General features: G+C 43.6%; 1 protein-coding gene across 3 annotated transcripts; it reads right to left on the minus strand.

Moving 5' to 3' along the window:
• Positions 1 to 1,008: 1,008 nt before the first annotated feature.
• LOC311012097 (protein eva-1 homolog A-like) lies at positions 1,009 to 24,977 on the minus strand. Of its 3 annotated transcripts, XM_084007433.1 has the most exons (5): positions 24,849 to 24,977; positions 4,838 to 5,014; positions 4,023 to 4,379; positions 3,675 to 3,737; positions 1,994 to 2,107 (listed from the first exon to the last, which is right to left on the minus strand). In XM_084007433.1, the coding sequence occupies exons 2-4, from the start codon at positions 4,938 to 4,940 to the stop codon at positions 3,691 to 3,693; spliced, it is 507 nt and encodes a 168-aa protein (XP_083863559.1). In that variant the 5' UTR covers positions 4,941 to 5,014; positions 24,849 to 24,977; the 3' UTR covers positions 1,994 to 2,107; positions 3,675 to 3,690. The 3 variants fall into 3 exon arrangements, with proteins under 3 accessions (XP_083863557.1, XP_083863558.1, XP_083863559.1); XM_084007431.1 differs by lacking the exon at positions 3,675 to 3,737 and having other exon boundaries at positions 1,009 to 2,107; XM_084007432.1 differs by lacking the exon at positions 3,675 to 3,737 and having other exon boundaries at positions 1,009 to 2,107; positions 4,838 to 4,973; positions 24,849 to 24,906.
• Between the last annotated feature and the right edge of the window lie 384 nt (positions 24,978 to 25,361).

The raw sequence follows: 25,361 nt of genomic DNA on the forward strand, positions 1-25,361 counted from the left end.
GGTTGCTGGCAGTGGCATGTAGCCTACAGCAGAGTCTATCACACCACTGCACGAGTAAAAACGCAATGTACAAATGTAGAATTCATTTTGTATTTGTTATGGTTGATTGATTCATGGTTGAACACGTAGATAATATTTCACGGGAGGGGCGGCGCCCTAGCGCCCGACCAACCGCCACTGATAGAACTACTCTACTTGTCAATAGATTTACTACCTCAGTAAACATTGTAAACATGAGTTGGCTATCAATTGCTAGTTTTCGAGCGTCAATAGAGCATGTCCATTTTATTAATTTTGGTCCCATTTAGAATAAAGTAGACAATAAAGCAGGATATACATTTGGGCGTTGCTACCTTGCTGGTTGCAAAAATCCAAGATGGAGTTAGCCAAAATCCAAGATGGCAACGGCCAAAATAACGAACTCCAGTAAAAACTGTAGTCCACAAACCAATGGGTGAGATCACGATGACTACGTCTAATTCTTGTCTAAGATGTAAATACTGAGATGTGGTCTACAGGGTGAAGGGGCACGTCATGAACACCATGTGGAGTCTGACTCCAATCATTTATCATTCTCACAGAATGTAATTGACTGAGTTTAACACAGGTCTATTACCTTAGAGACCTGACATGCTTTATGTCCAACAAATACAAATGGACATGTTCATATGTGGTAAAAGTGAACACTAGTAACTGGTTTAAAGTGCACCTGCATAGTGTTAGTTGAGACAGTCAACGTTTCCAGCACTCAAACTCTGATAGGGACTATGTAGACCACTGACCACGACTACAGATACCTTTTTATTGCTATAATTGGTCAAATTCAATCAATTTTTTTAATGGTGTTGAGAAGATCGTTCCATGGACAGTCTGACTGTTGTCCTACAACAGTAATAATCTCTCCGAACAGAGGATGAGACACCTACCCAAAGACACTCAAGAACTGTTGAAGAAGCAATAATATTGAGCCACGATATTTCATTTTAATAAGGGACTTTACTCAATAATATGCACAGAAGTCAACTTTCATAAATTCCTGAAATAAAAGTGTTTTTTTTTTTTATTTTAGCTCAGTACCACATGAGCCAAATTAAGAGAGGCAGCATTACACTCTCAAATATGAAGACCGTCTGTCCCATGTTCATGTGCATCAACACCTGTAGCTTCCAGCCTACAGATGCAACAGTCTCATCAGGTTATACCTTAGTGTCCATCCTTTAAGTATCCTCTTCATCTGGGGATGCACAATTACAGCAGTACAAGCACCAGTATGTGTACATTTATCTTGGCATTGAACTAACTCTATCCCCATTTAATTCTCTTCTTTTTTGTGCAAAGGTGCCAAATTCAAAATTCAGAGCTTTAATATGGTAGCCAGCTCAGCTGTTGTCATGTTGAGAGATGCACGGAGACAAAAGATATGCTCCGAATTCTGTATTGAGGACCTTTAATTTAGGTCCTAATTTACACCAAAAAAAGGATGAGCCGAGAAAAGTGCAACATCACATTATCACCAATATCTGGATTCATACACTTATAACACTCCTGGTCTTATTCTGTCCATGTTTCTCCAAAGCACCTGTTAAAAATGTGAAAGTTTATAAAATCCCTTATACAGTTTTCAACAGCAGTTACATATTGCAGTGTGGGCTCTGTAGGTCCGTTGTGTCATACTTGTTGGATTTTGAGGGCACGAGGACACTCGTGTTCTAAACACGTCAGCGTCATCTTGTATTGGAGGCCTGAGCCATCACAATTCATTCATTCATCGTTTGTTGTTGTTGTTTTCCTTTACAGCAAGGAGAATATTTGATCCCAGCATTACTGTCACTCATAGGTTGATCTACAAGAGTATTTTTGGTGCAGTGCAGACAGTGCTCCGGATCCAATGTTAATTTTCTTTTTCATTATTTCATCTATATATTCACCTTTTATCCATCTGCTCGCTTGTCTACCTTCATGTCCTTCTGACTATATACCTGTTTGATCACTTGTCAGTAATATCTGTTGAGGCTTTGAGTGACTGTGCTGATGTCTGGTTGACCGTTCATCCAGATCTCCCGGAGAATCCGTTCCCGCTCTTCTAGCCTCTGGGCCCGGTCCAGCTCTGACATAAACACAAACACACACGAGATACAAGGATCACCATCACATATTACAACACTGTAGTTGTAAACTTTCTATATTAAGGATGAGCATGCTTGTGTGTGTGTACTGATAGCAGTGAAATAAACAGTCTCGGAGTCATTCTTTAAAACTGCCTCTCCCAATGAATCTATTTAAAGGGATATTTCGGAATTTTGGACATAAGACCTATTTTCCAACTCAGCCGGTGTGTTTGAGACTTCTGGAGACGTTTTCAAGAAATTTCATTCAGTTCTTCTAGTTGCCGAGTTCGCTTGTGCTATGGCTAGCGCATGTCAATCGTTCTAGTTAGCATGGCATTAAAAACAGTCTTGCCCACTCCACAGTGCACCCGAGGCAAATCAATTAAAACACTAGACTGTCGATGTACATATCTGTGTTGATAGAATAATATTTGAAACAAAATTAACCTTGCATCGCATGAATCATCCATTTTTTGAGGGACTAGTTTCTCAGCAGCAGCGGAATTTTACTTTGCTCCGTCGGACTCAAAACTCTAAGATGCGCTGCTCGGAATCCAGCCGGTAAATACACACCTGAACACCGCCGATTTGTCGGCCCTTAAGCCCCCAAGGCTGTCTGAAAAGCCCTCGGAGCTCACTCAAACACCGGGCAGCACACGGCCGCGCGAACCCACAATTAGGCACCGCGAACCCAAACCTCTGCTCCGTCCGGAGAACCGTAAACCCTCGGACGCGTTGCGGGGGATTCCCTCCTGGCACCACCAGTCTCTGTTTGTTCGGTCCCGGTTCTCAGCTCCAGCTATCTCGGGCTATCTCGGTCTCCACAGACGCTCGTTCACATTCTGCCCTTTGAGCATCCCTCTCGCGCAATTCTTCCTCTGTATATTCAGGCTCGTACAGGTACGATTGGGTTTGACTCCTCATCAGAGTCTTCAAAAGTTTCAGTATATTCTCCAAAAGTGGCCATTTCTGTGAGATTGAAGAAACTAGCACTGCAGGCTACTCTGCATCTGTAGCAATGACAGCAGGTAAACAAACTATTATAGAACCGGTAACTTATAAGTGCTAGGTGATATCAGACCGCCGCTGCCATAGCCTACTAGGAAGTATGACATGCTGCTGCTGCTGCTGCTGAGACATAAATCCTTAAAAATGCAAGGTTGGTTTTATTTCAAACATTCTATCAACACAGATATGTACATCGATAGTCTGCCGTTACAATTGATTTGCCTCGGGTGCACTGTGGAGTCGGTATGAGTGTTTTTAATGCCATGCTAACTAGAACCATTGACTTGCGCTAGCCATAGCACAGCGAACTCGGCAACTAGAAGAACTTAATGAAATGTCTTGAAAACGTCTCCAGACGTCTCCAACACACCGGTTGAGTTGGAAAATAGGTCTCATGTCCAAAATTTCGAACTATCCCTTTAATCTACTTCACATTTTACACAAAGATTACAACTGAAATGTTTTATATTCCTTATCTCACAGTTCTAACTGTTGTCCAATATTCAGCTATGCTTTTCTTCTGTTCTTTATCCATTTTGGACCAAAAAAAAAAATCACCTGATGACATAATCAACTATCTTGAAAAGATATAAAGTCCAAACAGTAAATGTGGACACTGACCTGTGGTGGGAATAAGACCAGTATTAAGATATTTTATTTACCTAAAAGTACCAAACTATAAAAACACTCCATTACAAGTAAATGTCATAAGGCACCTGTCAAGAGTATCATGTCATATATTATTAATTCATTACTGTGTAAGTGGCATTTGTAGTAGTAAAGTACAAGTACCTTCTAAATGGCACTTATGTATTGTATAGTAGTTGAGTAAATGTAGTTAGTTAATTTTCATGACTGAATTAGTAATCGAATGGCTCTTCATATATATGTCTGTGTGAGAGATACCCTCAGCTGACGTGAACATGGTGGCGTGCAGCAGAGCTCTCTCAAAGCGCCTGTGTCTCTGTGACTGCAGGTCAGACATGTCATCCCAGTCCTCTGATTCACTGTCGCCAGCAGGCCCAGCTCCTCCAGAGGCAACAACCGCAGTGTTGTCTGGATTACTGTCAATGGGCTGATGAAGGGGACAGCTCTGGTGCCGACGGTGATGACGCCTGCTCCTGTGGCGCAGGTGAGGGTTTTTACTATTGCCATAGTGACAGTCTGCTCGACAGTGTATCTGGAAGACGATGGCGCAGAGTGTGACAAGAAGGCCAGTGCAGACACCGCACAGAAACACCAAGGCTGTCCTCTCAGGTTGGTCTACAAGAAAAGGAAAGCATTTAAAAAACTTTTTTTTTTCAATCAAAATGTTCTTTTTCTGCTCTCTGTCCATGTTGTCATCACTCCTATGTCTTGCCTGTTGAACTTTCACCCTCTCCTGATCTTCCTACCTCAGCTTTTCCAATTTTCTACCTCTTGGTGGTTTTTGTTAGTTTGATGCCTAGCTCTCCATAGCACACACGTTATAATAGCCACTTGTCTGCTCCATTTTTCCTGTTCATTTGCTGCCTGCTAAACAGTTTTTCCGATTGTAGATCTGCTGCCTTCTTGTTTATGACAGTTTGATTACTTTTTTAGTTAGAAATTCAATTTCAATGTCTCAAATGATCATCAAAGTGCATAGAGCAAGTGTTGGCAAAAATAACATTGTTGATTATATATCACAACAAGAGTATATTGATGACATGGTGTGATGCAGTTTTGCTGACTGGACCTACCTGCAATGTAGGTGTAAGCTGCCAGTATGTTGCTAAGCAAGGCCATCTCCTGGGAGATCACCTTCACCTCCATATTTGGGGCTCCTGACGTGGGAGCGCTCATGATTTCACAGCCAGTTGAGCTTATTGTATTCTCCTGCAGAGGTTAGTGGAGTTCATGAGTCCTCTAGTTTGAAGCTTTGAGGGGTTGATGAGAGAGGACCAAAGTAAGAAATGATAGATGGTTAGAGACAAATAGAAAGGGAGAGAAGGGTGAAGGGGAGAAGCATGGGGGCCAGTTTTTGGTCTACGATTCCACCTTCTCCTTACATCATATTAATAATGTAATGATATATGTAGAGAGCCCCACACCCACACTGGAACTTCCCCATTCACACTTAGAATTACACTCAGTTTCTATTTATCCAGAACTAAGACATGTCTTGTATGGAGAGAAGATGAGTTAATTATAATATAAATGTATAGTACTTGGGAAATGGGACGCATTATACTGTAATCTATACATTGTTTCTCACTTTCCCTCTCATTCTAAACATGCCCGAGCTGTTCGCCTGCAGGGTTTACCGGGAATAACAAGGCTATAATGCCTCAGTCACATGCCAAAATTCCAATGTAAGATTGTAAGCAGTCGTAAAGTAAGTATGAATGTCCTCGCTATGGCAGGGTGGGTTTCTCAAAACAACAACATGTAGTTAGATTAGACACTTTGAACTAGTTATAAATAGTTGTAGGAATGACTCAAATAAAGGTGAAGTAGACTGGACAGTCGCTGGGGAAACCATTAGGTGGTGACAAACAGCCGTCAGCCAACTTGCTCTTTGTGGGTTGTAAATAGAATCAGATCAAGATGCTGCAGACCTTGCTGGTGGACACAAACACACTCACATGGGGCATATCTATGTGATGTGACCGAGCAAAGTCTTTTTTACTAAGCGACACAATGTTTTCAGAGTTCATCAACCAGACTTAAACTATCGATGCATATTTTAATATTGTTCAGCTCTAATTGAGCTGAACTGAGATGAAAGTGACTCATTTGTTTCAGGGACAAGTATAGAGTATGAACCAGTACCACATACCCACCATGTTTTGCCCATACTACTTTGCAACAGCCAGGTTAAATGTAGAATAGCAATAGAGACAAATAGTTATTATACATTTACATTTAGGGCATTTAGCAGAAGCTTTTGTCCAAAGTGACTTACAATAAGTACATTTGTCGAAAGAAAGAAACCACTACATATCATTGCCGATAATGTAAGCGCAAAAAATAGAAACGTGTTAGGTCCTCATCTGAGTAAAGTGGTAGCTGTTCAGCAAGGATACCTTAAGTATAACAGTGCTATGATCAAAGTGCGGTAGGTCAGAACAAGAAGTGGATTTTGAATTTTTTTACAGTATTGTATCTAGACATGAAGCCCCACACCCAGACTGGAACTCCCCCATATACACACACAATTGTGGTGTAGTGGCTAAAGTTCCCTTAGTGTGTTCTGTTAGTACATATTAAACATTTAACCACTCTGGACGGAAAGAACGAATCTCTACGCGTGTTTGTATTTAACGACGATAGAAAACGGTGTGTTCGCTCCGTCCTTTACTGAATGTTCACAAAAAAAAGGCATAATACACACAGTTTTTCCCTCTCGCAGTATGCGCAAGCTCCTACGTCACAGCTCTGTATGCGCTCCATTATAAATCAAAACAATGTTAGCACATTGAACATATGTACAATTAAAATGCAAAACTATAGAATACACTTAGTAATTATTAAAAGGCAATTACTAAATATAAATAATATAATATGTGGATCTTGGACCAAATTACAGACAATAGAAAATGGCACTAACTGCTCATCATAGGGATGACAATTACCATTGACCCAACTAAACTAAAGAGGCATTTTCTTTGTACTAATCCCTTTCTGTACTCTTTCATTTCCTTCTAAATCAACATAAACAACCTAGACTAAGCTAGGTGGGGCCCACAACATAGGCAAACATGGAAAACAATAAAGTCCTAAATAATAATGTCCTTCATTGTTTGTGAGATTCTTCCATCTCGAGCAGCAGACACAACTTGTCTATGGGTCTCTCTAAGGGCTGGTCTTCATTTTGACAAGGACCCGATGGACGAACCCTTTGGCGTCGAGGATTGTCTTCTCCACTTTTCCCATTAGCCAGGATCCTCTTGGAGCCCTCTCATCAACAATGAGTACAACGTCTCCCTCTTTCACAATCCTCTTCTTCTCCAGCCACTTCTGCCTTTCTTGTAGGAGGGGTAGGTATTCTCTGGACCAGCGCTTCCAGAGGATGTCGGAGATATACTGCACTTGCCTCCATCTTCGTTTGGAGTATAAATCCTTTTTATGAAACACGCCTGGAGGGAGCGCTGGTTTCCCCTTGAGCAAGAGAAGATGATTTGGTGTCAGTGGCTCGAGGTCGTCCACATCATCAGATGACTTGGTAAGAGGTCTGTTGTTGATCACTGCTTCTACTTCACACATCACGGTTTGCAGGCATTCGTCGTCAAGTGACTGGAGCTTCAGGAGGTTGGTAAGTATCTTTCAAACAGTTCTTATCTGTCGCTCCCAGACACCTCCGTGATGCGACCCGGCAGGCGGGTTGAAGATCCAAGTGACTCCTCTTTGCAGTAGAGCCTCTGAGATCTGGGACTGGTTCCATTCTTTCATAGCCTGGCGGATCTCGTGTTCTGTGGCTACCAGGTTTGTTCCGTTGTCGGATCTCATAACCTCCACTTGCAGTAAACAAGACTCCATAACGCTTGACTAGCGTGCGTCCACGCTTTGCTTCGAAGGGACCGAAGTAGTCTACACCAACGTTGGTGAACGGTGGATGGTCAGGCAAAAGACGATCAAGTGGTAGATTCGCCATCTTCTGCTCACTCACGGCTGCTTGACTCTTCCGGCATTTTACACACTTCGAAAGCACGCTTCTCACTGCTGCATTTCCTTTGCATATCCAAACCCTTTGTCTCAGCCGAGCAAGGGTATGGTTCCTCCCTCCGTGTCCGATTTCCTTGTGATCAGGGTTGTGATGTGGTGATCTTTGGCTAGAATAGCCGGGTGCTTTGTGTGTTCTGGCAAGCCTGCCCGGTGCAATCTTCCACCAACCCCGGAGAACCCCATCTTGGAGGAAGGGTTCCAGCTTCACAATCGAACTACTTCTCTTGATCCTTTCACCTTTCTGCAGTGCGCATAGCTCCTCCTGGAAGGTTTGACTTTGGCTGAACGGAATTATTGCAGTTTCTGCTCTTCTGACATCCTTGACAGTCAGATAGTTTCCCTTCAGTGTAGATTTCCATTTTTGCGTCATCTTCACTGATCTCTCTTGAGAATTCTGATAAGGACAGGCCAGTGAGACTCACTCTTGAATAGGAAGTCAGGGCCTTCAATCCAGCTCTGACACTTCATGAAGTGCTCTGCCTTCATCCCTCTTGAAGCGTGGTCAGCTGGGTTAGAAGCTGTGTTAACATACTTCCACTGTGCTGGTCGTGTGTTCTCTCTGATAGTCGACACTCTGTTCGCGACGAAGCGCCGTCGTTGTCGATGTATCGGAGGATGGTGTTGCTATCTGTCCATAGCACAGACTGTTTGAGGTCCATCCGAAGCTCTCGCTTCATGAGCTTATCCATTTTCACCGCAATGGTGGCCGCGGTGAGCTCAAGGCGTGGGACTGTGACTGGTTTCAGCGGCGTCACTCTAGATTTTCCGAGAAGAAAGGCGCAGTGGACTTGACCATGGCTGTTCTCGATGCGGAGGTAAGTGACGACACCGTAGCCCTTTTCGCTAGCGTCGGAGAAATGATGCAGTTGTGCTGATGTGACTGGAACAAACCCTTCTGGCTTGATGCATCTCCTGACGTAAAAGCTGGAAATGTGGCTCAGATCAGACAGCCAGGCGAACCACCTGTTTGCAACATCTTCTGGAATCTCTTCATCCCAGGTAAGTTTCATTCGACAGAGATTCTGGACGATGGTCTTCACAAGAAGAATGAACGGTGGCAGGAACCCAAGGGGGTCGTATACTGAGCTTACGACCGAAAGGATACCTCGTCTGGTGATGGGCATGCTCTTCACGTGGATACAAAAATGTTGCCTATTAATGAGTGTATTGCTAACACAAAAAAAATGGGTATTATGTGATGAAGGTAATGCAAACGAAAATGGTAATGTTGTGGATGACATCAAGCCAAATGACAGCGTTTCAAATGTTAGTAAACACTCAAGCCATAGGAGCCGTAACAGTGCAAGATCAAGTACTGCATCCTCTGCAGCCATAAAGGCCGAAGCAGAAAAGGCAGCACTTGTTGCTCTGGCTGCAGCTTTAAAAGAAAAGCATGCCTTGGAGGAACAGGAACAGCAGCTGAAAAGGAGAAGAGAGCAGCTTGATTTGGACACTGAAATAGCTGCGTCCACTGCTAAGCTGGCTGTATTACAGGCTTCAGAGCGGAGAGGTTCTTCTTAAGCACACAGCAATGGCATGAATTCCTATTTGGAAAAGGAGAAAAAGGAAAGGCTGGAAAAATCTGTCAACGCATTAAACCCTATGGCAAAGACGTACCATCCTGTTGCATGGAAATCAACACAACAAAATGAATCATCAAAATGGTCACTACCACCTAACAAAACTCTATTAAAGGATGTGCGACCCAAGGAAACTGAGCAATGGGTCCAAGCTGCTTCAACGCATCAGTGCAGCCAAAATGAACAGCAACAGGTTGATATGTCTGGAACATCGCTGCATTTTCAACATCAGTCATCAACTGCTCAACCTATATACCATCACCACATGAGCAACAGTCCACCTGACATACTTACCATCATGCAAAGGCAAAATGAAATAACAGCAGCCCTGGTACAGCAACAGCATATGATGTCACTGCCACCACGAGATATTCCCACATTTGAGGGGGACCCTCTCCATTACAGGACATTCATCAAAGCCTTTGAGCAAGGAGTGGAGGAAAAGGCAGGAAAAACGTATTGTTTGTACTATCTGGAACAGTTCACAAGAGGACAGCCACGTGAATTGGTGCAAAGCTGCCAGCATATGGCTCCAGAGCGTGGTTATGCAGTGGCAAAGGAACTTCTCCAGAAACATTTTGGAAATCAGTACAAAATCGCAAGTGCTTATATGGAAAAGTCTCTGGCCTGGCAGACAATTAAATCTGAGGATGTGAAAACACTGCAAGCCTATTCCTTATTTCTGCGTGGATGCTGCAATGTAATGGAAGAGCACCAGTACATGCAGGAACTGGATATGCCAGTAAATATAAGAGCCATTGTGTCCAAGCTGCCATTCAGAATGAGGGAGCAATGGAGGACCATAGCTCATGACATAATGGAGAGAACCAATAAACCAGCTTCCTTCATGGATATGGTCATGTTTATTGAGCGTCATGTCAGGATTCTTTCTGACCCTTTGTTTGGTGAGATACAGGAGTCATTTGGTGTTGCTGAGATGAAGACTGTCACTGGGTTTAAAGCACAACCTAGAAACAAAATGAAAGGAAATGTCGTGGCCACCACCATAACATCTATGGGAGCGCCTGAAAAGGTTAAAGAGCCTACATCAGGTCCAGAAAAGGCTGAATGCCTTTGCTGTGCTCGTAGCCACTCTTTGGAGGACTGCAAACAGTTCAAGGGTTGGAAGCACAAGGAAAAGATTCAGACTCTGAGGCAAAAGGGGGTTTGTTTTGCATGTTTATGTGTGGGACACATGAGCCGTGAGTGTGAAAGCCGCTTGACATGTAAAATATGTAGTCAAACCCATCCCACTGTGCTTCATATTAAAAGGCAACCAGCCCCGGAACAGGTTGAAACATCTCACCAGCCAACTTCACTTAAAACATGTGGACATACAGGGGCCGGTAAGGACCGGTGTGTGTTATCCATCCTGCCTGTAAAGGTCAAAAGTGCAAAGGGAAATCACATAATAAAAACCTATGCTTTTTTGGACCCAGGAAGTTCGGCCACATTCTGCTCAGAACATCTAATGCGGAAGCTGAACATCACAGGGAGAAAAAACAACTTCCTGTTGAGCACGATGGGGCAGAAAACAGTGGTTCCAGCATACTCATTAACTGGCTTGGAGGTATCTAATCTGGACAGCAATGACTTTCATGTTCTCCCAGAGGTTCTCACACAGAAAAAAATGCCGGTCAATGTTAATAACATGGTAACATCTGAAGAACTGGCAAAGTGGCTATATTTGTCCAAGGTGAACATCCCAAACATAAAAGCAAATGTCGACCTGTTAATTGGAACCAACGCTCCCAAGATATTAGAACCCTGGGAGGTCATTAACAGTAGCGGGAATGGCCCATATGCTATAAAGACAGTGCTTGGATGGGTTGTTAACGGACCACTGAATGGAAACAGTGGTGCTTCGGAGGTGGAGCTGCCCTTGGCGATGGTGAACAGGATTTCTGTGTACAAGCTCGAAGAAATGCTGGTCAAGCAGTACAGTCATGAGTTTAATGAGAAGACCATAAAGGAGAAGGAAATGTCCAGAGAAGACCATAGGTTTCTGGAAATCATGGAGCGCTCAGCAGTACTTCAGGAGGGAAGGTATTGTTTGAAACTTCCATATAAGAACAAAGAGGTGTGTCTGCCTAATAACTTTACAGTGGCTAAGCAAAGGATCCAGGGTTTGAGGAGAAAATTCCTGAACAACAAACACTTGCATCAGGAGTATGCTGGATACATTAACACGCTCATCAGTAAGAACTATGCAGAGCAAGTGCCTCAGCAACAGCTGCATGGTGAAAGGGGTAAGGTGTGGTACATCCCTCACCATGGTGTCCACCATCCGAGGAAAGGATCCCTCCGTGTAGTGTTCGACTGTGGAGCCACATTTCAAGGAGCATCCTTGAACAGTGAATTGTTGCCAGGTCCCAACCTCACTAGCTCATTGCTTGGAGTTCTTCTTCGTTTCAGGAATGAAGTGGTGGCATTCATGGGTGACATCCAAGCCATGTTCCACCAAGTCAAAGTTGCTAAGGAGGACAGAGAATTTCTTCGCTTTCTTTGGTGGCCAGATGGTGACATCACTCAGGACCTCAAGGAGTATCGGATGACTGTACACCTGTTCGGCGCCGTGTCATCTCCTAGCTGTGCAAGTTATGCACTGAGGAAAACTGCGGATGACAACCAGTCTGAGTTTTTGGATGAGGTGGTTCAGTCTGTTAAGCAGAATTTCTATGTTGACGACTGTTTAAAGAGCTTAGCCACTGAAGAAGAAGCGATCCAAATGATAAAAGATTGAACTGCTCTGTGTCAGAAAGGGAGCTACATCTTGGAGAAATGGATAAGCAACAGTAGTGTTGTGTTGCAAGCCCTCACAGAGGAGCAAAGGGCCAAGGACCTGAAGGAGATAGATTTGGACCGAGACAACCTGCCAATTGAAAGGGCTTTGGGTCTACTGTGGTGTGTGGAGACTGACTCTTTCAGGTTTAAGATGGAGATGAAACAACAGTCTCTCACCAGACGTGGTATGCCGTCAGTCACCAGCTCAGTGTATGATCCATTGGGTTTTCTGGCCCCAATCACTTTGCCTGCCAAAATGATGCAACAGGAGCTCTGTAGGAGAGGTTGTGGATGGGATGATGATCTGCCCAAGGACATCTTGCCTCGTTGGAAAAGGTGGTTGGAGGACCTGGGCCAGCTGTCTGCATTCAATGTGAGAAGGTGCATCAAGCCAGTGGAGTTTGGAGGGATCAAGCATGCCCAATTACATCACTTTGCCGATGCAAGCGAAGGTGGATACGGAACTGTAACATACATCCGTATGTTAAATCAGGAAAACAACATCCAGGTCACCTTTCTGCTCGGCAAAGCCAGGGTGACACCTCTGAAGGCTGTGACTATTCCCCGACTTGAGTTGACAGCAGCCGTCCTCGCAGTCAGAGTGGACTCATTGTTAAAGGCAGAGCTGGACATCCAAGTGGAGCATTCAGTCTTTTGGACTGACAGCACGTCCGTTTTGAAGTACATTAACAATGAGGACAGGCTTTTACACGTTCGTGGCCAACAGAATCTCGACCATCAGAGAAGCATCTGAACCCTCACAATGGAGGCATGTAGGTTCCAAGGATAATCCAGCTGACGATGCTTCAAGGGGAATGAAGGTCTCTGATTTTCTGAACAAAACCAGGTGGCTGGAAGGTCCTGCATTTCTTTGGAAGCCTGAGGAGGACTGGCCTAAAAAGGTGTTGGACATTTCAGTGGACTCTGATGACCAAGAGGTCAGAAAAGAGGTAATGGTGAATGCCATCAGTGTGTGTGACATCTCTAGTCCTACAGACCAGCTCATTGCCTTCTTTTCTGACTGGAAGAGGCTCAAGACAGCTGTTGCCTGGATCCTAAAGTTGAAGGTCATGTTGTTGGCACAGAGTTGCAAGAGGAAGCAGTTGGAGGCTTCTGTGGCTAATTGTCTGGAGAAAGGGGGTCAGGGCAGCTCAAGGAAGACTAAAAGAAAGGGAGTCACATCAACATTCATGAGTGGCAGTCTGACGCTGGATGATTTGCTGAGAGCAGAAGGAACCATAATTCGTTATTGTCAGCAACAGAGGTTTGGGGAAGAGATGTCTGCTTTGTCGTCTGGGAAAGGGTCAGTGAGTCGACAGAGTCCCATATACCGGCTGGACCCAGTTTTGGAGGATGGACTCCTGAGAGTTGGAGGAAGACTGAGCAGAGGAGCAATGCCCGAGGAAGGAAAATAATTGGTGATTGCAGCTTTTGTAGGCGATATAATGGAAGAGCATTGGAACAAAAAATGGCTGACCTGCCAAAGGTGAGAATTCTTCCTGATCTTCCACCATTTACCAACTCAGGGGTGGATTATTTTGGTCCAGTTGAGGTGAGGAGAGGAAGATCAACCTGTAAGCGATATGGTGTTATATTTACCTGTATGGCAAGTAGGGCTGTCCATCTGGAGGTGGCTGTTTCACTGGACACCGATGCATGTATCAATGCTCTGCGGCGGTTTATCAGCAGAAGAGGGCAGGTGACTAGTCTAACATCAGACAATGGCACTAACTTCACTGGAGCAGACAGAGAGCTGAAGGAGGCGCTTGCCGTTTTGAATCAAGACAGGATTCAAGGAGCGCTGGCACAAGTTGGAATTCAGTGGAGGTTTAATCCACCAGCAGGCTCACACCATGGTGGTGTGTGGGAACGGATGATCCGCCTGGTGAGAAGAGTGCTCAGTTCTGTTCTGCATCAGCAGAAGTTGGATGATGATGGACTACATACAGTGTTCTGTGAAGTGGAGGCCATTTTGAACGATCGTCCAATCACCAAGCTCTCAGAGGATGCTAATGACCTGGAACCTCTCACGCCTAACCATCTTCTTCTATTAAGGGGTAAACCAGCTTTGCCACCTGGAGCATTTGAACCTCATGATCTGTATGTGAGAAGGCGCTGGAGGCAAGTACAGTACCTCTCAGAAGAGATGGATACGGGAGTATTTGCCATTGCTCCAAGAGAGGCAGAAGTGGAACGAAAGGAAGAGGAGTTTGAAGGCTGGAGATATTGTGGTGATCATGGATTCTTCAGCTCCACGTGGTTCATGGCCGCTTGGCAGGGTTCTGGAGGTTTTTCCCGATAAGCAAGGGCTGGTGCGTTCTGTGAGGTTGCAGACAAGGGCCAACATTATTGAAAGGCCGGTGACGAAACTTTGTTTGGTACATGGAATATAGATTTGTCTGTACTGTACTTTAATGTAACTGTATCAACACATTATTTGCTCCTGTCTTGTTGTGTTTGAATTGTTATGTTGGTCTGCCATTAACAATTAGGGGCCGGTGTATAGGAGCCAAATGTGTTTGGTTGTGTTCTGAGGTTTCTGGTGTAATTCACTCATTGTGTGTGTGTGGTCGCTGTGCTGTCAGAAGGGAAGCTCAGGTGTATATAGGTGGCATTGTTCATTCTCTTTGTCAGGTTTTGACCCGGAAGGGCAACCGGTTTTCGACCGCTATGGCGCGGAGACGCTCTTCATGACGCTGTTTTGTTTGTTTGATTGTTTTCTTTGTTTATGGGCAATGCATAGCAATAAACCCACTGTGTCGCAACTCAAGGGACAGCGTGGACATTCATTCAATGCGGTATGAGAGCGATATCGGCGAGGTGTGTCAACCAGGTTATTCCGAAGTTAAATACCTCAGTAGCTCTAGTATTAGACTGAGCTCCTTTAACAGGCAACTTTGACACGACGATCCGAAGGTTGCTCGAGCTGTTCATCTCCTCGAGGTACTCCATGTCCTTCTTGACATTGTTACATCCGGTGAGAAAGATGGAGAAGCTGTAAAGTGATTTGGCATCTTCTGCCTTGATCTGCCTTGATGATGACGGCCTTCTCCATGTAGGCCACAGCTATTTTCTGTTCATTGCCATAGTGATAGGTCAAGAGCTTTCTTGCTTCATCTTGTTGTGCGCTCATGTGTTGGCAACTTCTCATGAGTTCTCTTGATTCACCGCCGGTGAATTGCTCTAAATAGTACAGGCGGTCTTCGTCATTGTCTGTACGACTGTGGATGATATGCTTGAAAGCCTTCAGGAACGGCAGGAACTCAAATGAATCGCCACTGAATTCAGGGACTTCTCGTTGAGGTAAGTTGGCTAGTCTCTGCTGTGTGACTAACATCTCTGTGATATCCTTCTGGTTCAACATCACTTCGCTGAGTTCAACTTGCCTTCCATTGAAGCTTGTACTTGTGGGATTGTTTTCATTCTTGACTTGCACATAAGATGAGTGTCTAATTGGATGGTGAGAGGTAGGGGTGGGAAAAAAAATCGATATTGCAATATATTGTTGTGCTCTCTGTCGCAATAAATAAATCGATACACTGACGGCAAATATTGATATTTTGGGTCTACAGGTTTTTTTAGACTCCCGTCGGTGCGTCTAAGAGTGTACGGTTCTCCGGAGCGGATCCGCGGGGGCCGCCCGCTGCCCGGGGGTCGGTCTGAGCTCCAAGCGGGTTTCACATAGCCTTGAGGGCATGAGTGCCGACTTTTCGGCCGGGTTTGATTGCCTATTTACGGGCAGGATTCCGAGCGGCGCGCTAGAGTTTACGGTTTTCACCCAGCTCTGAGGGCATGAGGCCCGACTTCCCAGGTAGTGGATGGGTGAACATAACTCTGCACATAATTGGTTGCATACTGAAATGTGCCCAATATTTCATTTAATTCTGATGTTATTCTTATCTTGTTTAGCTATTGTTAAACTAAAACGGGCCCAAGTTTACATAAAACAAGTTGCTACTGACTTTTCAGTATCAGAAAGCACTGTCCTGGTTTAGAGGACAGTAGAGACATGTTATTAATGTTCATGCACTTTAATGTGTCCAGCTGGACAGTGTTTATTCATTTGTACATTGTACGAAGTTTTGGAATTTATTTTTTATGCATATTTTTTCTTTTTCAGTCACATATCGTGATATATCGTTGATGAAATTTCTTGCAATACATCGAATATCGCAGATATCGTGTATCGTGATATTATCGTTATCGTGGGCCAAATATCGTCACAGTATCGAATCGTGAGTTACCCGTATCGTCCCACCCCTAGTGAGAGGCACTGTCGTCTTGGATAACTCTTGGAAGATTGCTGGTCAATTGGTGTCTGATGGCTGGATCCTGATGTCCGATGGTTGCTGCTGTAGGCATGTTCTTGGTGAGGTAGGAATTCATCCCATCATTGTACATGTTTTCCATGTTATCATACTCTTCCAGAACTTGCAGCTTTGCTGTGGACTCTGCGATAGCAGTTTCAACATCTAGCTCCTCCATTTGAGCCTTAAACAGAATCTTTTTGGCTTTCACCTGTGCCTCCATTTCAGCCTCTTCCAACTGCAGTGCCTGTTTTTTCTTAAGTGCAGCTGCACGTGCGAGTAGGGCTGCACAGTTAGCTTCCTCTTTCCTACGCAGAGACGAAGCATGAGATGACACTTTAGATGATGCCGAGTGTCTGCTGCGTACACTTTGTGATGAGACTGAACTATATTTTTCATGTACAGTGGATGCACTGTCGCCTGGATCCACATTGTCGGCTGCAGACTCACATTGCTGCGTCGTCGCGCCGTCCTTTGGGGTGCCATGTTCAGTAGCAGCCTGTTCGTCAGCAGCCTTGGCGCGCCGTCTTGCTTCGATTATCCACTGCTCTAATTTTGTTTTCATACCTTGATAGGTTTGGCTCACTCCAATATAGCTGGTCAGCTTTTCTTTCATCAGCTGGCAACAGTTCACTAACTGTGTAGTTTGCTTCAGTAAACTCCTTCAAGAATTTTGAGTAATCACTGAGATGATCCTTTTCTACTTTAAGTGCATTGGAATCATTTTTCATAAGGTTTTCTATTTCCTTTGTTTTTGAGGCAAGGCGTGCTAATGAACGTTGGTTTCATCCAAATCAGACATTTCGATTGACTATTAACGTTAAATGAGTCTCTTAATATAGCAAGCTCTTAGACTTCTGAAATCCACATAAGGGTCCTTGAACCTCAAAACATGTAAATGTTTTCAAAAGAGAAGATTTCAGGGCTGTCCTTTATTTCCAGAGTCAACTTGAGCTTCTTCTGGGCTAATATGACCATCTAGCAATACTCTTCTCAAAATGTCCTGTTACTCTGCTACCGGCTAGTAGCACGTCTTAACCTCCACTGGTGACTTGGCTATGTTGTTTACAGTAGTAGAACTACCTTATTTCACTAGCAACTCCTGTAGCTGCAGCTTATTCATTCATTAGTTTTGTTTACTCATCCTTCGTTGTAGAAGTCGTCTGGTCGGGTGCGCAGCTCAACGCCGTAGCTATTTCTTTAGCTCGCTAGCTTCCTTCGTAAAAACACGTTCAGCGCAGCTCATCTTCTCTCGGCTCCCGATCGTCTTCTCTCGCCCTCGGCGACTGTTTTCTACTTAATGTAGTGGCTAAAGTTCCCTTAGTGTCTTCTGTTAGTACATATTAAACATTTAACCACTCTGGACGGAAAGAACGAGTCTCTACGCGTGTTTGTATTTAACGACGGTAGAAAACGGTGTGTTCCCTCCGTCCTTTACTGAATGTTCAAAAAAAAAAGGCACAATACACACAGTTTTTCCCTCTCTCTGGCTGTGCGAGCTCCTACGTCACAGCTCTGTATGCGCTCCATTATGAATCAAAACAATGTTAGCACATTGAACATATGTACAATTAAAATGCAAAACTATAGAATACACTTAGAAATTATTAAAAGGCAATTACTAAATATAAATCTAAATAATATAATATCTGGATCTTGGACCAAATTACAGACAATAAAAAATGGCACTAACGTGGGTATGAAGGGCAATGGAGCTTAAGTCCTGGAGAAGGTCCAGGAAGATCATTCATCCTCCGACAGGAGAGGAGAGAAAGGAAAGAGAGGAAACTGTACTCTGTCTGCGTTTCTTTCTTAAAGTGATGGTTCGGAGTGAAATGGACCCGAGGTAATTTCCACCAACACATCCAGCCAAACACCCCCTTGGAAGCATTTTTAGCGATGGGGCGATCAGCCGAACGGCTTCGTAATAGCGCAATGGTACATACAGTATATCTCGTAAATTTCCCCACTAATAATGCATGGAATGTTACCAAACGTTTGCAGTAGTACACATAGGGTCTGTACTCACAAAACAAGGCATTTTAAAGTTTGTAAGTACATCAGGAGTTTATTTAAAAAGAACACTTGCCTGATAGCTTCTACTGCTAAAGCTACGCTGTTTGCGTAGACGGCACGTCCGTGTTTACACAGCTTCTTCTTCGTTGGTGTTTAATGGCAGTCGGCGTATACCCAGCTGTTTCCGTGACGCGAGTTTCACGCGAGAGTATGAAAAGATTTTGCTTAATTTTTTTTTTATAAATGCTTATATTATCAGGTCGACAAGCATTTATAAAAAAATCGGCGAAACTTTTTCATACGCTGGCGTGAAACTCGAAGAAGAAGCTGTGTAAACGTGTAAACGTGTAAACGTGCCGTCTAAGCAAACAGCGTAGCTTTAGCAGTAGAAGCGAAAAATTAAGCGAAACCTTTTCATACTCTCGCATGAAACTCGCGTCACGGAAACAGCCGGGTATACGCCGACTGCCATTAAACACCAACGAAGAAGAAGCTGAAACACGGTGCCGTCTACGCAAACAGCGTAGCTTTAGCAGTAGAAGCTGTCAGGCAAGTGTTCTTTTTAAATAAACTCCTGATGTACTTACAAACTTTAAAATGCCTCGTTTTGTGAGTACAGATCCTATGTGTACTACTGCAGAAGTTTGGTAACATTCCATGCATTACTAGTGGGGAAATTTACGAGATATAATGTATGTACCATCGCGCTATTACGAAGCCGTTCGGCTGATCGCCCTATCTTGACCACTGCTGACCATCGCTAAAAATGCTTCCGAGGGGGTGTTTGGCTGGATGTCTTGGTGGAAATTACCTAGGGTCCATTTCACTCCGAACCATCACTTTAACTTCTTTCTAACCTGATCTGCCCAGATTAAAGACTCCACAGTCTATTTGATCGCATTTTAATCTAATGGAACACTTCTCTCTGTGTTGCTTTAGGCTTCACCTTTTCCAATTTCAATATGTCAAATACATCATGTTTTGAGGAGTTTTACTCAATGGTCAGCTGCTTTTTATTAGAAATGATAACAGAAAACAATACATCCACAAAATGTATGTTACATATGAAATGTCTTTTATATTTGCTTTTTACTTGTTACATAGCCCTACTAGTTTCATACCTCTGAATATATTCGGAATGAACAATCCGAGGTTCAGAACTGTCTTTACTTGAATTGCTCACAGATTAAAGAAATATGCAACCGTTGACAAAGTATTGGAAGATGACTATGGATAATGTGGTTTGACAGACTTACTGCTGTGTACCTAGCTTGTCAGCAATCAAAAGCAATCCTCTCAGTTGAAAATGCAAATGAACTATCATTGTAGTTACTGTTTTATGTAATAGTGTAACATAAAAGTGCTTATTTAATCACATACTGGTTAAAGTCCCAGTTGGCAAAATTGTTTGCCGACACTACTCTCTGATAGAACAACATAAATCATCCGGTTTTAGAAGGGAAAAAAAGCACGCCTCTTGCACGTAGAGCCTGTTGTTTTTTTTGCAAAAAATCGACAGAGCCCGGATCATCCTGTCCAATCAGCACGCAGGGCTGTGTTCGTGGACACACAGAGCCCCTCCCCCCTCGGGTCGTACCACTATCACAGGGGGGAGGCGTGGGGAAGTAGCAACAAGCTTCCAATTCCTGTTAAAAACTGAAACAAGGAGGTCCAAAACAACCAAGGAAAAGAAAACACTGTAGAAAGAAGGAAAAAAAGAAAAATTGCCACAGTACCCGTGTTAAAACCAGAGTGATAAAACCAGAGTCAACATCGGATGTGGATTCACGTGGCCGTGTGCTGTGTGAGGTCCAAGCGCTTTTCAGACAGCCTTGGGGCATAAGGGCCAACAATTCGGCGGTGTTCAGGTGTGTATTTACCGGAGGGATTCCCCGCAACGCCTCCGAGGGTTTACGGTTCTCCGGACGGAGCAGAGGTTCGGGGTCACGGTGAGTAATTGTGGGTTCGCGGGGCCGTGTGCTGCCCGGTGTTTGAGTGAGCTCCGAGGGCTTTTCAGACAGCCTTGGGGGCTTAAGGGCCGACAAATCGGTGGTGTTCAGGTGTGTATTTACCGGCTGGATTCCGAGCAGCGCGTCTTAGAGTTTTGAGTCCAATGGAGCAAAGTAAAATTCTGCTGCTGCTGAGAAACTAGTCCCTCAAAAAATGGATGATTCATGCGATGCGAGGTTAGTTTTGTTTCAAATATTATTCTATCAACACAGATATGTATATCGACAGTCTAGTGTTTTAATTGATTTGCCTCGGGTGCACTGTGGAGTCGGTATGAGTGTTTTTAATGCCATGCTAACTAGAACGATTGACTTGCGCTAGCCATAGCACAAGCGAACTTGGCAAGTAGAAGAACTGAATGAAGTTTCTTGAAAACGTCTCCAGACGTCTCAAACACACCGGCTGAGTTGGAAAATAGGTCTTATGTCCAAAATTCTGAACTATCCCTTTAAGCTTTGTCAAAGATAAATGAAAATCCTGTCCTAAAGAACTTTTATTCTCTTTATCTGCGAAATTGTAACACTCAAGTTTAGCAATATCTGCACAGTGGTCGGTGAACTGTGAATATTTATGAAGCCCCTTGGCAAGACTGACATTCTTCACTAACATTTCGGAATGTTCTCATTGCAAACTTCACTTCTTCCAAATAAAATTAAGCACCTTAAATGTGGGCGCAAATCCTGTTATGAAAGTACAAACACAGAGTGTAGCAGGGTTAAAACGACATAGACATTAGTTTTCTCTATTTGTAGAGCTTTTTTTATTATATGAACGCATTTTTATTTAACCAGCAGACAGCTTTGAACATATCTCATTACATACAGATCTGTTCTCTATGAGCCACTTTCTGCATTAAACCCTTTATTCATGATTGCAAATGGGCCCTAATCACTTTATGTAGGCAGACCAGATTCCATCATAAACTGCAAATGCACAAATTATACCATGAAAACACAATATTAAAAAAAAAATGAAAAGCAAAGTCTTTAAAGGAAAACACCACCGCATTTCCATACTGAACTATGTTCTGCTCTGATCTTAGACGAGGTGATACATACCTCCCTCTCCTCTGTGCGTGCACTCAATGGCTCTTGCGCGCACTCCGCACAGCGCTAATTTGCTAGCATGTAGCTTGTCCTTAGGATCCAAAGGGGGGTGAAGTTAGAAGCGACCAAGCACTTCCACGTTGCCCCTATTTAAATACGGTTACGTGAGTAGTTACACGACCCAAGTTTGGTTACACAAAATGAAACATGCCAATTTTTCTAAGCGGATAACAAGGATAACTATATAGTATGGCGGAATAACAACTGGAAGCACTTCGACGTCGGTGCAGTAATATCATCACTCCGCTCCCCCTCTTACTTCCGTCAATAGAACCTACGTGACTGCACGCCGTCGCCTGCACTACCTGTAGTAGTTTGTGCACAGTTGAGGAAGCATCAGGTTGTAGTAAGATAGTTTGTGAACAATCAAACATCATGGTTATAACGTGCATCGTACAGGGTTGTGAAAACAAGCAGAAGGTATATAGTCCCGTCATGTTTTGAGTGATGATATTACTGCGCCGACGTCGAAGTGCTTCCAGTTGTTATTCCGCCATACTATATAGTTATCCTTGTTATCCGCTTAGAAAAATTGGCATGTTTCATTTTGTGTAACCAAACTTGGGTCGTGTAACTACTCACGTAACCGTATTTAAATAGGGACAACGTGGAAGTGCTTGGTCGCTTCTAACTTCACCCCCCTTTGGATCCTAAGGACAAGCTACATGCTAGCAAATTAGCGCTGCGCGGAGTGCGCGCAAGAGCCATTGAGTGCACGCACAGAGGAGAGGGAGGTATGTATCACCTCGTCTAAGATCAGAGCAGAACATAGTTCAGTATGGAAATGCGGTGGTGTTTTCCTTTAAGTCTAAATGTCAGCATAAGTATAAAGACGCCAAAAACCTGCATTTAGTACTCTCATGCTGTGAGGCTGTAAAGACATGGCAGAAGTTTCAAATTGATCAAATAAAAAATGGATGATGCTCTCAGAGAAAATCAAGCTGACCTAATTTTTTCGAGATGTTTTCTGCTGTAAGTCTAAAAACTGAAGGTGCAGCTCTTTTGACCCGTGGGGAAAAGCTGAGATCACACTGAAGAACAAATATGCATTTTGCCTGTCAAATTTGTGAAAACGTGTGCCCAATAAAATGCATTCATGCCTCACCCTCACTTAGCTCATTATTATTGTGCTACACAACCAACAAAAAAATGCATGCACACAGCAAATACAAGAGAAAACAACATGGCAACAGATCGCACGACATCGCAGCGAAACATAACACAAGCAAACACATAACAACCTCCAAGCTATTCTAAATCCACTGACTGTCAGGGTCATTCTGGGATGTTGTGTGTAAATGCTGCAGGACATGACTGCCCCTCTCTCTCTCTCTCTCTCCTGTTCTTACTTGCTCTTTCTGTTTTTCAGATTTGGCAGTTTAGGTTACTGTTCGTTATACATAGTTTAGTATATTATCAGCACGCTTTTTCATGATTTCTTCACGAATCGCACTTTGTTTCAAACAAAAACCTCTTTGTTTCACGAAGCAATGGCCTTCGAAAGTTACGAACGCAGGAAAAGTTGGTGCCTCAACAGGTGAGTGAGGTGAGATGTCAGCTGATCCTCACAGTTATTAAAGACAGTAGTAGAGACACTTGGCCTGCGGCCAAATAATTACACCCACTCTGTCCAACAGTCTAGACAACAGGAGCGGTTAACACTGATCATATGACTATATGCATGGGAGGATGTATCCATTATTTATTAGATGAGAGAGATAGAAATTTAGATTGGAATGCAGATATCGCTTTATTGTCTGTACAGTAAATGTAGCTACCACCAGCAGCCAGTGAGCTTAGCATAAAGACTGGAAACATGGGGAAACGTCTGGCTCCATTCAAAGTAAACAAAATACACTTCTAAAGTTCACTATAACATGTGACATTTGATCTGGACAAGAACTGAAGTTTAAAAACGTACAAGAAAAAGTTATGGGTTTAGGAGAGTTACGATTTACTATTTCTCAGCTAGGAACAACAACTTCCTAGCCGGGGGAAAGTGAATTCCCCAATAGTTAACACACTTCAGGTTTTGCATGGATTAAAGTGATGGTCCGGAGTGAAATGGACCCTAGGTAATTTCCACCAAGACCTCCAGCCAAACACCCCATCGGAAGCATTTTTAGCGATGGTCAGCAGTGGTCAAGATAGGGCGATCAGCCGAACGGCTTCGTAATAGCGCTATGGTACTTACAGTATATCTCGTAAATTTCCCCACTAATAATGCATGGAATGTTACCAAACTTCTGCAGTAGTACACATAGGATCTGTACTCACAAAACGAGGCATTTTAAAGTTTGTAAGTACATCAGGAGTTTATTTAAAAAGAACACTTGCCTGATAGCTTCTACTGCTAAAGCTACGCTGTTTGCGTAGACGGCACCGTGTTTCAGCTTCTTCTTCGTTGGTGTTTAATGGCAGTCGGCGTATACCCGGCTGTTTCCGTGACGCGAGTTTCATGCGAGAGTATGAAAAGGTTTCGCTTAATTTTTTTTTTCATAAATGCTTATATTATCAGGTCGACAAGTGTTGACATGATAATACAAGCATTTATAAAAAAATCTTTTCATACGCTGGCGTGAAACTCGCGTCACGGAAACAGCCGGGTATACTATTTTTATAGACACTGATCTTGTCAGTTTTCCACTCTGTGCCTGTGCAGGCCAGAGTCTTATGTGGCACCATAGCTCTTTAGTTTTTCTTCATGTGGTTAAGAGGAATGTATGGTTCTTAAATCTATTACAGCTGAGCTCACACTGTACACACCAGCACAAACACACACACGCACACACAGTAGAAACTCTTCACACACATTGCCAAAGTGCGCTCATCATATTTTGAGCGTATTTCTCCCTCCGTGTGTGTGTGTGTAATGCTAATACAATGTGACACAATGTGCCTTTCACTGTTACTATCTAACATGACCTGCAGACAAAGAGAGAGACAGAGAGAGAGAGAGAGAGAGAGAGAGAGGGAGAGAGAGAGACTGACAGTACACAGAAATACAAAGAAATAAATAAGAGAGGGAGAATTATAGCAAGAGAACGAGGGAGAGCGAGCAATGTAAGAAAAGTAATCCTGAGACTCCCTACAACATATAACTCATGACATCATCAACATCACCTCCAAAGAAAACACCAGCAGGCAGCAGCATCAACATGCACATTCAAAATAGTAGTTGATACTTAAATTTCATTCATGCCAGATGCCATCTCCATTCCATCCTCTCCTTGAATCACCTACCCTCTTGCCTCCTTCTTCTTCACCTCTCCTTCCACCTCCACTTCCTCTGTTTCGTCCACTCTGCTCTGTTCCTTTTCTCTCTCTGCTCTGTGCTCCTCTACTCTCCGCTCTCTCCTCCCCTTTCCTCTCCTCTCCTATTATCCCCACTCTGCTCTTTTGCTTTCCCTCAAAAAAAACAAACACTAACAGTATTATATGAATAAATCTTGTGCGTCCTCCCCCAATTGTCAGATAGCCCCACATACATAAGCCCCCCCCCTCTCCTCTTCACTTTCTTACGTTGATACAAATTATTTTTTTAAGAGAGTTAAGTTTTCCGATATTCCATTTTAGTTTTTCCCAGATTATCTTTCTGACAAGGAGACAGGGGTCAGGTCCTCTGGGCATAAAAGTAACATGAAAGACCCGACAAGCCAGCCAAATCCCTCTCTTCTCTCACCGCCAAAAGTCTGCACCCTCTCTCTCTCTCTCTCTCTCTCTCTCTCTCTCTCTCTCTCTCTCTCTCTCTCTTTC

The sequence above is a fragment of the Eutrigla gurnardus genome (genome assembly GCF_963514095.1).
Source record: "Eutrigla gurnardus genome assembly, chromosome: 1".
NCBI classification, from domain to species: Eukaryota; Metazoa; Chordata; class Actinopteri; order Perciformes; family Triglidae; genus Eutrigla; species Eutrigla gurnardus.